The sequence below is a fragment of the Perca fluviatilis genome, chromosome 4 (genome assembly GCF_010015445.1).
Source record: "Perca fluviatilis chromosome 4, GENO_Pfluv_1.0, whole genome shotgun sequence".
Lineage (NCBI taxonomy): Eukaryota > Metazoa > Chordata > Actinopteri > Perciformes > Percidae > Perca > Perca fluviatilis.
This window is the reverse complement of record NC_053115.1, coordinates 25,330,629-25,347,490: the sequence shown is the minus strand read 5'-3', so window position 1 is coordinate 25,347,490 and position 16,862 is coordinate 25,330,629. Positions and strand designations below refer to the sequence as shown.

The 16,862-nt window shown below is 39.8% G+C and overlaps 1 protein-coding gene across 1 annotated transcript; it reads right to left on the bottom strand.

Moving 5' to 3' along the window:
• Positions 1-1,714: 1,714 nt before the first annotated feature.
• Positions 1,715-16,343, bottom strand: mov10a (Mov10 RISC complex RNA helicase a). The gene is made up of 22 exons (XM_039797941.1): positions 15,922-16,343; positions 14,305-14,410; positions 14,025-14,197; positions 12,689-12,930; positions 12,340-12,586; positions 11,532-11,669; positions 11,271-11,433; positions 10,862-11,013; positions 10,595-10,765; positions 9,874-10,021; positions 8,938-9,099; positions 8,268-8,371; positions 8,039-8,136; positions 6,603-6,701; positions 6,296-6,404; positions 6,102-6,219; positions 5,161-5,352; positions 4,998-5,069; positions 4,704-4,829; positions 3,718-3,806; positions 3,323-3,441; positions 1,715-3,146 (listed from the first exon to the last, which is right to left on the bottom strand). The coding sequence occupies exons 1-22, from the start codon at positions 16,041-16,043 to the stop codon at positions 3,082-3,084; spliced, it is 3,015 nt and encodes a 1,004-aa protein (XP_039653875.1). The 5' UTR covers positions 16,044-16,343; the 3' UTR covers positions 1,715-3,081.
• Positions 16,344-16,862: the final 519 nt, after the last annotated feature.

Sequence of the window (16,862 nt, the reverse complement as noted above, 5' to 3'; positions counted from 1 at the left end):
GTTCTTTGAATGGCTTCAAACATACAGTAGGCTTGATTCCGCATGTCATTAAGTTCCTAATCTTTCAGTCCTCGTAAACGTAAATATTAAGATTGTATCTAATAATGCAGTCTTGCAGTCTTGGCAGATATAAGATAGATTGCACCAATTTACGTCATGTTACTTTGCGTGAAGAATGAATCATGGGAAAATTACATAACTTTTAGGATGAAAAACATCAGTCTGCAGCCATAAAGATAGTCTTTGATGATTTAGAGTAGTGTATTACAAAAAAAGTCAGTACAACTGTGGGAAAACAGAAAATGGGTTTATTTGTCTTGTCTACATTGGTCTTGATCTTCACTTCCTGGCAAGAACCATTTGATATTTCACGTCCCAAGTCAAAGGAGCAGAATCTCATTAAGGGTACATACTGAATTGTTAAAGTGCTCATATTATGCTTTTTGGCTTTTCCCCTTTCCTTTATTGTTATATATCTTTTTGTGCACGTTATAGGTTTACAAACTGAAAAAGCCTAAAGTCCACCCCAAAGGGACCTACCATCTTCCAGAGAAAACACTGTTCACAAACTGCTCCAAACAGCTCTATTGTAGTCCAGCCTTTACGTGCGTCACTTTGTAACACGTTATAATGCTTGTCTAGCTGCTAGCATGGCACGCCCTCATACTCTGCTCCTGACTGGCTAGTAGTCCTTACCTAGCTACTGTGCATGTGCGACTCCCAACAAAGATGGAATAGAAGTGAGATGCCTCACTCTGTAGCTAAAACAGAGAGCTCAACACACAGGGTGACCTGCAGCAATGTGCAGTACAACAAATATATGGTGTTTTTTGAAAATTAAACCATGTAAACCTATTCTGATATAACATCTAAATACAATTATGAACCTGGAAATGAGCATAATATGAGCACTTTAAAGCGGCCTTTGGAGACATGCAGAGACAGTCCACTGGTCCTCTCTGAATACTTGATTGTGATTTTGTCCTATAAAATATAACCGTGTTATACAATGTTTATATGAAATCTTTACCAAAGTTCGACTGTATAATATTAATGGACAAAGCATCCGGTTCGGCGAAGTGCTGCAAATGCGGAAGTGCCTTAAACCTGCATTCTATCCGAATTCAAGCAGGGGGCGACACGTGCGGTTGCAAAAGGAGGTCTGTGTGTGACCCACTTCTCACTTGATTTATTACCTCAGTAAACATTTTGATAATGTATTTATTGTCTCAATCGCTAGTTTTAATTCTTCTACAACACAGAATGTTCATTTATTGAATAATGGTCACGTTGATTTTAAAATCGGTGATAAAGCAGGGGGTGTTTTAGGGCGTGGCTATGATGTGATTGCCAGTGAAAGTGTGTAACGTAGAGTGTAAGGGCTCCTACCTCACTCCTCCCTCTCGTCTAAAATCGTCACATATGCAACCAGGATGGCTGCGCCCGTAACGGCAAACTCGACGACTCATAGCAGATCTCCACAAACCAATGGGTGACGTCACACATGCTCTGTCCATTAATATTATACAGTCAATGGGTGTGACGTGGGATATATTTCATGTTGTGTGCAACCTTCTTACAATGCCAGTGAATCCAACTAACCTACCCAGCTGGCAGGATCTGTATCTGTTATATTGTAATGCAACTTTATACCCTCTACTGGCCAAGCACATAATATAATACACTTAAAAAAAGTTGAACCAGAATTAAAACATTTCAGGATTTAGGTAATTTAAGTAATACAGAAATTACATGGAAAGTACAGAAATAAAAGAATAAAATGTCCAATGATAATATAAGACAAAAACAAACCAATAAGACAAAACTGAGGTTAAATTATTAAGTCTTTTTTTGAAAAAACAATACCGAAGTGATTTAAAAGATGTCATTGATTCTGCAATCTCAGACCCACATGTGCTTTAACTGAACAATCTAATCGAGACTAATACAACTAGTTGTATATTCCACAGCTCAACTGAGGCGTTGTGAGTTTCCTGAGAGAGGGGGCATTGATTACAATTATACACACAAGCACCATATTGTTACCTCAAATCTTACTAGAGTGGATCCTATGTTTTACTCTAGACTTTGTGGAATTCAATATAAGCACACTAACATAAGAGTAAACTGATTCAGATAATTTACGACTAAGGGTTTTTAATCAGTGAAAACATGGGCCTGAGTTACTCGATTCATAGTTGTGGGATGATGTGCACGAGTCTCAACAAGGTTAACGCCAAGGAGTCCTTGGCAGTTGGAGGTTGGCGGAGATAGTCAAATAATTTGCACAATTGGAAGCGCAGCATCATGATGAAAGCATAAAATATCACTAAGAGCATGTTGAATACTGCTGTTAATGTGTATACAAATAATGTTGCGCTATATCAAACGTCCTTATGATGTTGATGCATGCATGAGAAAACCATGGGTCTTTGCAACACACAGACACACAGTCTTTGGAAACAGCTTCTGCTCAGTGTTGTGTAACCTTTTTCTTTCTTTCTCTGGAAGTATTTGAAATTTGAAACGATAAAGGATCCAGATTTATATAAAAGCTCATTGTAATAATGCTTTGTAAACAGAAAGTGGTGTAGTGAATGTTTGATCTTAAGTAAACATGAACATTGTTAATAAACTATTTTTGAGACAAGACTGACGTGCCCTCCTTGGTCAATTCTTCTCAGATATGGAAGGTGAAGATTAATCAAAGGGAAGGTTATGACATGAAAATGTAGAGTACTCTGCTCCTCCTCCTTATTTTCTCACTCATGCTGATTGAACTTGCTGCTAAGTGACAGCTCTATTAAAAAAAGCCACCGAAGAGAGAAAAGGTTCATTGGTTAATTTTGGCATTGTCATCACAAACCGAACGGTTTTATTGCAACAAAATATGAACACTGCTCTTAGAAAAGTTAATAAAAAGGATATATTATTTAATAGACGCCAATGTTGTGTTTAAAACTAATAGAGGACAAATGAAATACGGATACTTGCTACGCATCTTTAAGTGCTTACATTTAATAATGTTTTAAGGATGTCACTGCAATGGTTCTTTGTTATGTTGATTGTCTAATGAAGATGTTAATGCTCATTTCTCCACTCAGGGTCCAGATACTGCTGGAGGGCACTCTCCTCTTCTACAGGATCTATGACAAATGCAAGAAGACACAACATTTTAGAATATTTCATGACTGCTTTGTGCAAGTGATATTAGTTTTTTTTTTTTATAGATGCAATTATAACCATTTCAGCTATAGCTGGTGATGATCCAGCCAAGTATCACTTGAAGATTTGAGTTAAACTGAGGTATAGCTGCACTTACTGTCAGAATCCACGTTGATTTTCAGGGTTGCCAGTCTTGACACAATATCATCCTCTCCTTCTGCATCTTCAAAGTCAAATCCAGTATAACCTTGCTCCTTCACACAGTAGCTGATGAACCTGCAGATGGAAAATCACAAGGTTAGCAAAAAAGGGAAACTTAGACATCTAAAACAAAACGGCAACTGGGTAAACGAAGGTAAAAGAGTGTGTTAAACTCCAGTATAGCGACAAACTAAACCTTGTGGTGAGATTGTTTTGTCCACTACAATCACATTTCCATACAAGGCACTTAAATCAGTGTCTGTAACTGAAAGAATACTCTTGTTGTATTTTCAGACAACACTGTGCCTCCCAACACTGCTAAAACATATCCTGTGGTCTGCTGTGCCTTACTTCTCCCAGTGGGGGTCCTTGTTGAGGATCACAGGGTTTCCCACAACTATCAACAGGGACCTGGCTCTGGTCAGGGCCACGTTGAATCTCTGCAGAGTAGATTAATACATATAGAAAGAGAAACAATAAGAGATAAACATGTCAAAGGTCCTGCTGGTTTCATTATTATTACATCCGGCAAGGGGGTTGTTCGTCAGCAGAATTACAGAAAAACTACTGGTCCGATTTAAATTAAATTGGTGGAAGGATGTAGTATGGGCCAAGGAAGAATTTATTGAATTTTGGGGCAGATACACAAATTATTTCTTACTTTAACCAGTGAAGTGAAATTACTTTTAAACTAGGTGGGGCTACGGCTTTATAGGTAGCTCTGCGTATTTTGTCCGTCTCCGCTGTGCTAACGTTCGCAGCTGCAACCCGGGACGCCGCAGACAGACACTCAGTGGCGACGCTTAGATAGTGAGTTTCATTTTTTATGTGTGTGATTGATTATCACGTTACATTTCTAGTATTAGCGTTACACAGCGTCACCCTCGAATCCTGCAATATGCAACATAAGTTTAATAGTTAGGAGTCACAATAACGGTAACCTGTGGCTGTAATTAACTCCTCGCTGTGCAATGGTTGACGATATGGAAGTCCTATTATGTGCTGTGCGTGGTTTGCCTGCACTATAGCAACCCTGTTCATGATGTGATTTCAGTCTAAGCATTTTCATATGTGTACACATGCATATAATGATAAAGTGTTTTCTGGTTTTCACAAATGGATGTTAAATATGTGAAATATTTCCAATTTAGAAATACATAATACATACACAGTTGAGATGATGAGGCTTTAGCTAAGCACAACCATATTTTGACATATTTCTAATTTCCAGACATATATGGTGGCTTGCAGGTTTGCAAATTACTGGACTGGACTGGACTATTGGCCTTGGCGGAGGTCTGCGCTCTCAGAGTGCCCTTAACACACCTATAACACACCTTTTCATTCGACAGGAATCCAATGTTGAAGTCTTTGTCCATCTTGACATAGTTGATGCTGCTGCGGACGGTAGAGACCATGATGATCTTCCTCTCTTGTCCCTGAAACTCCTCCACAGACCCCACCTGACACCGTGAAGAGAAACAGCCAAAGTACAAAATGTGATTTCAAATAACACCGTTGTGAATGAACAGAATCCTTGTGTATTTAATTACACTTGTGCGTGGAAGCAAACAAATTAACAAAATATTTTTGAATGTACAGGCTGATGTGTTTACGGCAGCATTGCTAACCTTGAGCTCTGTGAGATCACTCCATCGCTTCAGAGCTGAGACAGACTTCAGGGCTTTTTGGATTTTCTCAACCTGTTAGAAAAGCAAACATGTTACGGATGACTAGTTTTACCTGTTCATCCACAATTCTAAAAAAAATAAAATAAACACCGCACAGACTCACCTGTTTCCTGTAGGGGGCGATTATGCCGATGTCTTTTGCAGAGAGTTTGGGGAGACCCTTCTTCCCTTGTGTTTCAATCAGCTTGGTGAGGTAGTCAACCAGAACTTCAATCTCAGACACGTTGAAGAAAGACGGACTGTTGGCCTCTCTCTCGTCTTTCCCCATCACCCCGTGGAAGATCAGTGGGAAACCCTGTAGTGGTGCGAGTGTAAGCATTTGTCAGTTATCCAGGTTATCCCTATGGTGTACATGCTATTTGGTGATGTCAGTGATCTGTATACTCTGTTTACACTGTGTTCCGCTTTGTTTGTTTTCATCTCTGCTCAGTTTGGCTTTTGTTTCATGCTCGACTGAGAAAGATGCATTCCTCTTTAAACGGCGCCTTTCCCTTTTATCCTAATGAGAGTTTAGATTTTTTGCTATAATTTCATTTCTGCCCCACTTTGTTTCCAAATGAGATTTTTTCCCCTCCATAATAAGATCTAATTTGTCGTAATGATTTTTGTCTTGTTTTCTGTCACAGTCCAAGGTTGGTTTCTGTGTTCAATCCATTTAGACAGTATGTTGTTGACACTTGTGAAACTAAGAATAATTAAAAGGATACTCATGCAATTGATTATCAACAGATTGGCAAAACATTAGTGCAGCAGAGGCAGACATATCTGGACTTTAACTCCCTGGTATGTATCAAGTGTCAAAAACCTGGATCCTACACTTCCCATAATGCAACTCAATAGCATCTTTTGTATTCTCTGTGACTAGTAAATTAACTTTGACCACCAATTAACTTTAAGGGATATATAAACTGTAGTTGGTCAGAAATATGGCCAGCTATTTTACTTGTAACCACTGTAACACTTGCTTGCTGTGTATCAGGATGACATCGGGATTGAAATCAGTTCAGAAATTTTGAGAAATAATAAACGTCTTTGCGGACACACCTTTTTGGGAAGGTGTTCCCAGTTGCAGTAGATCTCCCGCTCCCACTGGTCAGCAAACACCTGCAGTTCATTCTCATAGAACAGCTCATTGGGGATTTTCAGAATGGCAGCATGAGACCTGAGTGAAGAAAGCAGAATAATTATAAACAAGTAACTACAACACGCAAAATGGAGGTGAAAACTGAAAGACGCACCTGTAGTTTCGCAGCAGTTTGGTGACAAAGCGGGTGTCAAAGTGTCCGGAGTCTGTACTTTTCTGATATAAAGTGTTGTGTCTCATCAGTCTCTCAAGCAGAGACAGCCCTGAAGGATAGCATTGTCACAGCATTACATTTATATATCCTTAAATCATGTGGAGACACAATGAAAAGAAAACCCAGCAGAAGTGACAGTTTAAGTTATTCTTACACTTTTAGCAGTAAAAACACTGCAATAATAATTACTATCATAGTGTGCGATAGAATACATGAAGACAAAATAAGGTAATCCCCCTCGTCTCACCGAGTCCATACTGCAGTGCATAAGGTGATCGAAGGATCGGTCCCAGCTGCTTGGGATCTCCTGCCAACACCAGCTGACCATTCTCTGCACTAAGTAGACCTGCGACACAAAGTCCAACCAGTCAGTAACAAGATGCATCCCTTCCACCACTGCTGTAGCTCTTACAAATGTGTACATTTTGACCTTTAATCATAAGACCAACTTAACTAAAACAGTGCAGTCTTGTTAAAGGTCCAATGTGTGGGAATTTCACCCATCTAGCGTTGAGATCATATATCGCAATCAACTCTCTCGCGCTACGCAGCTCAAAGTACGTATTACAGCTACGGTACCCTTCACGCTTCAAAAAGCCGGTCTCTTGCTCTTTTCAATATCCTTTTTCTTTTTCTGGGCGAAGAAGAAGACTCCTGTTCCTGAAATTTGGATTTTGAATACGTGTGGTCCTCCATGTTTCCTTCTTCAAACTTGCCGGGGCTGTGAAGCTACGATACCCATTAGCAGCATTAGCAGCACCTGTGAGTTTATCATGCGACAGCGAAAACGCGAAAGGCGGAGCAGTATGTCCTGTATGTCCCTTACCGGCTAACGTATTTCAATATGGTGCATGAATATGGAGCGTCCACCCCAGTTCATGCAAATGCAAATGTAAAATTTCAAGCCAAAAGGAATACTTGGAATTGATGGTGGTGGTTAATATTCATTAAAAAGGACAAGTTTGTCAACGGGCAACACAGATTTTGATAATGAACAACTAAACACGTTACACACTGGACCTTTAAAGTTGATATATACTCTCTGAGAAGGGCTGTATGGAGTCTGGAAGCAGTGAAAAGCTTCTCTCAGACTTCTGGCCAATGCGTGTCCTAATTCTGACTTTTGTTTTATTTTAATTTTTTTTATTTAAATCGCCAATCCATGCTCAGTTTCTGCAGTCACTGCCCAGGTTTGCAAAGTTGTGAAAAAGAGCTACAAATGCTGAAATAAGTCTGTCCTCTACATTCCTCACATTCCTACATCGGTCACTGGACTGATGAACTGCACTGATCGCCTGTTGTTGGCAGCGATAAAGAGACTGTCTGCTTACAGAGAAGAGACCGGAGGAGTGCAACTGACATCTGGATCAGGTTCTGTAAAATGACTGAGGAGAAATCTGTTCAACTCTACCTCTTCTCAATCACAAGGCCAGTATACTGTTCTTTACTGTGTGACACAAATTTGGCAGTATACACTAGATTATGATGTAAAGATGCAATATCAACATTAGACCCAGAATAAATCATGCTTGAGTGATGAATGGAAGCCAATATTATGTACTCTAAAATGTGCATGCAGCTTAAAAATATGCCTCAGTTTTTAACTCTTTCAACAGGATTTCTCCAAAACAAAATACTTGCTGTATTATGCTGATAATTCAGAAATTTAGCATCAGCATATACCTGCAATGGCAATGACGCACTCTGGCTCCACTGCCTGGCCTCCTTCATCCAAAAAGACATGGGAAAAATGGCCAACTGGGATTCCTCCAGACACCAGTCTATAAACACAAACACACAGCAGATATTGTGCAGGCACAACATGGCTCATGGTGTGTACCACTATATAATGATGCCAAAGCGTCAAATCATGTCAAACACTGATTATTTACTGTATACACAAGCAACCTACCTGCCGGCTGTGACCAAAGTTGTAACTATGATTGTGTATTTCATCAGAATTTGTTTCCCTGGAAACACAAAGGCCTCTTGTTTCTGGTCCCAGTTACAATATTTCTGGAAGAGCCAAAAGATGAAACAACAGGTAAGAAAAATATAGTTAATCTACACCTGTCTCTCGGAGTTCAAGCGTAACAGATTTCCCATCAATCCATCCTTTAATTACAGCATTTGAATGTGAAATATCTTCCTATCTCAGTCTTTTCTATTGCAATTCTTAAATTATACAAGAGTTTTAGTAAACAGGCAACACTTACACAACAATCACTTTGACTAAATGCAGAGAAGATTCGGATCTTTACTCGGTTAACTCAAGTCACCAACTTCTGGATCAACAACACATCAGGAATTGTTCCAACCAAACTGGTAAACTCACTGATTTTATGCACTGTAATGAGGAGTTACTGTGACATTTCAATTTCAGTTTTATTTTGAAACTCAAAATGTTACGGGTCCAAGATACACAGGCCAGGGTTACACATTTAGTTAATTAGATCATTAGTGTTCATAAGTGTACTGAATCACAGGATATCCAAAGCTTTGTTTGTAGAGAATTTAACAGCAATAAGAGCTACGGCCAATAACCAGATTATCCTGTGGATGTAAAAATGCCGACTGCTCACCAGCAGGTTCTTGGGGACACTGTTTGGGTTTCGGCTGCTGGCGTACACACGGTAAATCCGATGATGATCCATGTGTACCATCAGTCTCTCACAGAGGAGGTCACATGCACTGTTTGAAGGTGCACAGGCGAGGATGCGGGCTGACTTGTCTGCCCTGATGACCTGTCGATGGAAGCAAAGTCAAATTCATCACTTATAATAACTGACACATAATTTTGACACTTTGCTGTTTTGTTTTTTTTAATCAACAACAGTGTCGGTTAAGGTAGCAATGTGTGCGTCTTGGAAGCAACACTGAAAAGTTAAAATCAAAGCTGTGCAATACTAAAAAAAATCAAGTTGTGCATAACTGAATTTGACCAGTCATAGTCTATGTGTAGCATAGCCTATGTCTATGTCTTAGTCATAGTCTGGCTATGACTAAGAACTTTTATCTAATTTTGTATTACGGTCAACATAATGGACTTTAGCCTATGAATGAGTAGAAGACTGCTCCACGCTTAAAATAGTAGTACTATTATTAAATTACGCTTAATAATAGTCATGGATCAGAAGGACCTTCTTGATTTTGAAAAGACAATCATGGACACAAACAACCCACAGACCTTGATACTGCAATGTAACCTGGTTTCTTTTCATTTCCTGTTTTTCATGATGTCCAGCATTTCACCTTACCTATGATGGCCCTGTCTGTTATCTTTTCTGGTCTTTTTTTGTTCTTGTCAAAATAACAATAAAAACATCAGAAAACAGTCGAAACAGCCATCACAATATCCTAGTATCCAACGTCATCAAATGTCTTTGTTTTGTCCGAGAAACAGTCCAAAACCTAAAAGGATTGCCCCGTTGCACATAGTAAGAGGCTGGTTAAGTTAATTAGTTGTCCGTTGGGGTCTTACTGCAGACTAATAACAGCACATCCTGCACACCTTATACCTGATTCATAGCTTCAACCAGAGTGATTGTCTTTCCAGTTCCAGGAGGCCCAAACACAAGATGAGGAGCGGGCTTTGATGATCCGGCTACAATGCGCTGGACCGCAGCATGTTGCTCCGGGTTGTTCTCCAGCTGACAGTTGAACATCCTGGAGAGTAATGTGAGAAGCGATCTTTACACCTTGCAAATTGATCAAACACTTGAATGTTCAAAATGTGGAGCAGAGGCTAAAAATAGGGTTGAATTAAGAAAAACATTCAAAATGTGTAGATTAAAAAAAATAAAAAAAAATAAAAACCTTGTTTCTATCCGTATGACAAGATGATACAAGTTTGTTACAATTCTATTGTTACAAGTCTAAGCAGATAACAGTGAACTTTGTCTGGTGTGTGTCCTCAGTCAACATAGTGCTCCAAATTTGACCAATATCCACTTTGGGCAAGTGTATTGCATTAAACCAAAGAACAGCCTGTTCACACAATATGATGGATGAATGCCCAGAGGGAGCTGAGGAGAAGGCTGCTGAGCACACTCACTCATCATTAGGAGTTAATACACTCTTATCTCCAATGCCAGACAGTCTTAAGCTTATCTGCACTACAAGTACATGAGATGCAGCCCTTTAAAGGTGGTTAGGTTTGTGTGTTTTGTAGATGATGCTACATCTATAAGTGTTTTTGGTGTTCTGTATGCATGAACTGTACGTGTATAGGCACTGAACCTGAGTTTAGGCATGGTGAGATTAGCCACTGCTGCACCAGACGGGAACAGCACCTCTTGGAGCTTATGTGTTACTGCCAAGTCCACCGCCCGATGCTGCAGCTTCAAGGAGTACCGGTTGATTGTAAACTCCACGTCAAACTTCATATTGCTGATGAAAGTCTCCAACAACCTGAAACGGGGGCGGAAAGTGAGAGGAGTTCTTCATTCACCGTCGGAGACATAAACTGGGTTTCAACCAGAGAAGTATCTGTAGTCCAGCTCTTACCTCTTCGAGAAGCCCAGCTTCACACTGTCCAGCTCCACTCTGTGAACATATCCGGTGTACACGGTCATGGGCCGGGCCGTGTCTCCAGATTTGGACACCCTCAGACAATCTCCTCGTAGTACAGATGGTCGATTCTCAGCAACACCAGGCACCTGTTGGAGAATATTAACGTTGGCCTGTTTTCTGCTATGTGTTTATGTTCATTTCAGACACTGAGTTTGCAGTGGTTCAGCAAGCTTCCAGAGGAAAACAACACAATATAGAAACAATATAACATCACACAAAGCCAGCAAAGAGAAAAGATAGTAGCCGTTTGGATCAAGGAAACACCTCTACAAGACTAACAAGAAATTGACTTCTTGTTGCTGCTATTTAAAAACAGTAGATGTGTGCTGTGAGAATTCCTTACTCTGAGTGTAAGCAGTTTTTTGCTGCTTTGGTTTTGAGTCATGGTTTGATTGTGGAGGTCATACTTCCTGATGTCCACCTCCATCTGTATCTCTTCCAGGTGCAGCAGGAGGTGACATCGATGAGAGTACATCTTCATCTTTAAGGGGGAGTCGAGGAGAGCCCTGGACAAACAGTACAAACACAAACACTGTGATGATGAGGGAGTTAAGCCCAGAAAAAAAAAAATGGTCAGCTGTAAATAATTAGGTCTTTCCCTCACTTCACTGATGGCAGTTTCTGCCTGGCAGCTGAAGAGAGGTACTCAGAGTCCTCCATCCTTTGTTTTGCCAGTTCCTTTAGGTCTTTAGGGTATTTATAATCTCCTAATTTCACTTTCATCTTTAGAGGCTGGACAGAACTGCAGAGGAAAAAACACAAACACATCATGCATGAATTAAACCCAATTTCAGTAACTATTCTGGGTCAATTTTAATTACAACGGAAGAAAATTGCTTCAACTAGCTCCTAATCAAATTGTACTGAAATCTGTATTAATAAATGTTCATGCTGCTGGGGAAAAAGGTCTGCACTCATTCTATTTGGAGATGGTAAGACAGTGTGCTATGCGTATCTGTTAAACTCTCTACAACAATAATTCTTAAACTATGACACCAGCATGATTTTAGCACCGCGCTCATTGTAGCACTCACAATGGACATTTAAAAAGTATTAAAATTGAGGCAGGACCAGAGATATCATCTTTTTATTCCACACCTTATTTGTCAAAAGCTGGCGTCTACATTACCCACAATGCAACTCAACCATCGACAGTGTTGGTTGCAAATTCTGGTGTGTTATGTTAGTAGCGGGTAATTTAGCCTTGGGTCGCTAGCCACAAGGGCCTTCAGCGCCAAACGCACTGCTTTTATCAGGCTTCAACATCCCTCTGGAGCCACAACAGACTTGTGCTGCTGTAGCACTCTCTAAGATGTCTAAGATCTATGGAGTTCCTCTTTAATAATCAGGCATAAATGTGCATTTCTATTTTGAGTCTTGAACTGGTCTACAATCAGTTTTTAATAACTTACCTCTCAGGAGGCACTCCTTCCACTATCACGCTTTCGACACGCTTGAATATGACCTCCTGAGATGGTTTGTAAGGAGACACGGGCCCCAGCTCCACAGCCAGCGGGGTCCTGGCAATTGCTTCCATCTCCCTCACAATGCAAAAGGGCACCGCTCCTTGCAGATCCTCACAGAACTCAAAGTACATTGTGGCAGGGAAATATCCATAGTGGTTCAGCGTGTAACGAACCACAACCTCATAGCTTTCTCCTGTGAAAGAAAGAAGGACGCAGAGAAGAAGCTGTGAGCATTAACTATTTCTCTTCAGTGTGTTTTTGTTAATGAAAACTGAGCGGAGGAGTGTACTCTCACCAGGACAGAGGAACAGCGGACAAGCTCTTGTCACTCTCCTCTCATCCTCCAGAGTGAAACAGCGGATCTTGTGCAAGGCAGTGTAGTAGGTGAAATGGATGCAGTTTGTGCCCTTGTTTAGTATGTGGAACCGGAGGATGAACAACTCCTTCAGGCGATCCACAGCAAACTGAACCTTTCTGCCGCTCGCCGCGGGGTCTGAGGTGATCTCAATGCCCCCTTTGTCAGCTGTCAACTCTTTCCTGTTCGAGAGAGAGAGAGAGAGAGAGAGAGAGAGAGAGAGAGAGAGAGAGAGAGAGAGAGAGAGGATCAGCCTTCAATTTACATCTGTAAGGCTTGTAACTGTAGGAGGGTGTAAAATACTGCAAAGTGAGTGCATCTTGTAACTTTCCCAGTTTGATTCTGGTCGTGGACCTATGCATGTCAACACTTCCATCTACATTAATATCAGATAAATGCAAAATTGCCATTCAAATAATAAACATGTCATTGAATATCTTCAAACTCAGAGTATTCTTAGTGGAAACAGTTATAACATTGGGTAGAGCATTTATCTGAGTACAGAATACAGAGCAGCTTCTTTCCTCAGGCTGTAAGTGAGACTCCCCAATTTCACCTCATCCTCCGCACACCAACGGGAATAAAATGACTCTTATAAGCTTTACATCGTATACCGGTTTCTAGATTGCACACTAAATTCTATTCATTGCACTAAATCTGTGAATTTTACATGGAACTACTCTGTACGTTGGTTGCATATTTCACTAATATGTTTTGTTTGTATACGTTACTGTATATCTTCCTTGTGAATACAATTTAGTTTTCCTTCCCCCCCCCCCTTTCTTCCTTCAGTGCTACTTTTATATACTTTGTTCTATTTTACAGCCCTATTTTATTTTAATCTATTCTAATTTTTAATATTTGAGAATGTGTTTACATATTGTTTGTGTGCGTAGCAGGGAGGGGGCTACAACTGCATTTCATTGTGCAATCCTGTATTGCGTAATGACAATCAAGTTGAACCTTGACCCTGAAAAGTCACCGGCATGATTAAAAGCCTCTCTCAATGACTCTTCAACCCTCTGCCGGTACAACTTGTTCCTTGAAGCAACACCCGGTTTCCTCCCAATATTCACATAACTGCATCTATTGTTGCATGTTATAAACTTGCACGTTTTGTTATTGTCACACGATGGTCCTGGACAAATACATTTAAATGTCACTGCATATAGACGGGCTGACAATAAAAATTTGACTTTACTTGACCCAACTTTCTCACATAACTAAGTGAAATATTTTACAGCAGTATACAAAATGCATACTAAATCAAACCTACCAGTTCACTTTTAACTTGCGAAGGATTTCTGTAGCCAGCTTTTTCTTGGGGGTCAGCACAGGGGTCACGGGGGTAGAGGGGACAGAGGAGTCTGACTTCTTAGGGCTAGCGCTGGGACTGGGTGGCGACTGAGGGGCACGGGGCCTCCTCCACTGGTCACAGTACACTCGAACCTACATCAGGGATGTACATGATACTTACTCATTTTATTACTGCATTTTCACAAAACATGGCCAGTCTTGTTCCCTCAAAGCATTAGAGAAATGACAGCTCATCTTACCTGAGGTTTGACATTTATGTAGATGTTCCCCTGTCTTATGCGGGCTTTGTTGAACTTCACTAGGGCATAGAGAACACTGGAAAAGGAAGGGTCCTTTATTCCTTTTCTGTGAACATAATGCAGAGAGGGAGTGGCATTATACACAGCCTGGAATAAAAAAAAGGGAATTAACTGGTGATATACAGTATGTTTGTGTTACACCCTTAGAGTGCAAACAGACTCAAGGGTGTGACATTGTTTTAAGTTTTCTTATTCTGAAAAGAATTATTTAAAAAATGTATCAGTCTGTCGGTTGGTCTTTAGTAGCCAAACATTCATTTAGATGTTCCGCCAGCTGTACTTAGTTGGAACAATACTAGATCTGGGCGATATGGATACATCAAATATTACAATATTTTTGACCAAATACCTCAGTGTTGCTTTCTCAAAATATTTTCACAATGTGATTTTTTTATAAATAATCATCACTACCATAACTGCATTGGTAAAGGTAAATAACAGAACAGCTAGAACAGTCTGGTCAGTTCAGAAGATGTCATCACTTTACTGTTATGTATAGCCTTTAAAACCAGGAAAAGGCAACACATGTCATATAACGATAAACTGACGATATCCAGCCTCATACCTCGATATAATACCGATATATTGCCCAGCCCTAATATATACAACAATACAAAATATAATATTGTTATATTGAAAAGTATTGTTAGAATACATTGTAAAGCTATCAGTGGTGGAATAACTATTCAGATACTTTACTGAAGTAAACGTATGAATACCACATTGTGAAAATACTCCAATGCAAGTAAAAGCCCTGCATTCAAAACCTTAGATATGCATGAACCTTTAAGTATGTAAATATTATTATCAACACAAAGTACGTAGGCTATAGTATGAAAGTAAAAATATTTATGTATGCATTAAAATGTTCCCGGTCAATGTTTTACTATTAGATCTTAAAGTCTGTGCTAATTTTAACTCCTTTACTGTTGGGTAGTTTGATCTATATTCTATAAGATCATTAAGTCCGTAGCATCGTTGTCCTGTGAGAACTTTTAATGGCGTCATAAAAACAGCCCTGTTTTCAACTTTGTAACGATGCATTTTCCAGCTGATCCAACAGGAGTTTTAAATACTTTATTCAGCTTAAAAAGTGGGAGGATTATCTTAACACATAATGGCAAACTTCATCCTTCAGTTGATCAGAAACATATTGAAATCAACATATGTTGGACAGGAAGCGAATTAAAAAGAATCTAATCTGAAAAGTACCTCAAACTTTCAGATAATTTTGGAGATAAAAGTGGAGTAACAAGTAATATTTACTTATGAAATGTAGTGGAGTAGAGGTATAGCATTCAATGGAAATACTCAAGTAGGCTTTAACCTACGTTGAATATATAGGCCTAATTAAGTAGCCGAGAAAATTTTCCTGTTTTTCTGTCGAGACCAAAATAAATGTCCCAGCAAACCGGTCCTGTAATTTTTCAAAAGATACAGACAAATGAATGTGATATCAGAATGTTTATTTCCTGGTTACCGGCCACGGCTCGTCTGTCTCACAGACATCTTGCACACCGGGGCGAACAACTAGCTACATGTGACACAGCAGCCTACCTGCCCTTAAATTCAGAGTTGTAGATTTCCCGAAGTTCCGTTTTGCTGGTGTTGGATTTTCTGTCTCCCAGAAATTCAATGAAGTCAAGTCCGGATTCAAGAGCGTCTTTAAGCGACGACATGTTGACGTGCCGATGCTGCTGACTATCGACTGACTCACATGAGGAAGTTCATCGGCTCACCAACTATCACCTGAAGTAATGCAGCTGTTGAATGCGCTGGACATTTCCACATGCTAACGTTACGTATTTTGCGCGACATGTGCGTATATGCAGCACACAGAAACTAAACTTTTACCTGCGTGAAATTATCATTATTTTTATGTGAAAACGCCAATCATGCGATGTATTAATCAGCTATTTCGCGCAGTTCAGCGCAAAATTTGAGCTGGTTGAACGGTCTCCAGCGTTTACCGGAAGGGAGCGTCTGCAATTGTTGTACACAAGAACAGCGAAAACACCTCAGATACAGAACAAAATACATAGACAAAAACGAACAATTTTAGCTTATTATGTCTTTAAGCGTTCTGTCTTTATATACCTTACAAAGTTTAGCCGAAGTTTAAATTTACCTCCCTAACTTTTATGACGAGTACTTATCCAGAGATTTCTTTTGTTGACACTCCCTAGGCTGTTTTTTGTTGGCTGTTGTTACTTCATGTGTTGGTTCACAGCATAGACTGTGGAGTCATGTGAGTGGGCGTTTCCATCGATTTCAAGTATAGGCGGCCTATAAAATATTCTATAATACAATATTTTTGTCCACAATCCTCAAATACACCTAACTGCATAACGATTCATTAAAGCTTTAATGAATATTGACGGCTGGTAATTTTGGAAATCTCATGCCAAAAGATAAATGATTTGTGACACTATTATTTTCGTAATCGGATAATCTATTTATACTGGACAAAGTTGACAATTTTAAAGAACTCACTTTGA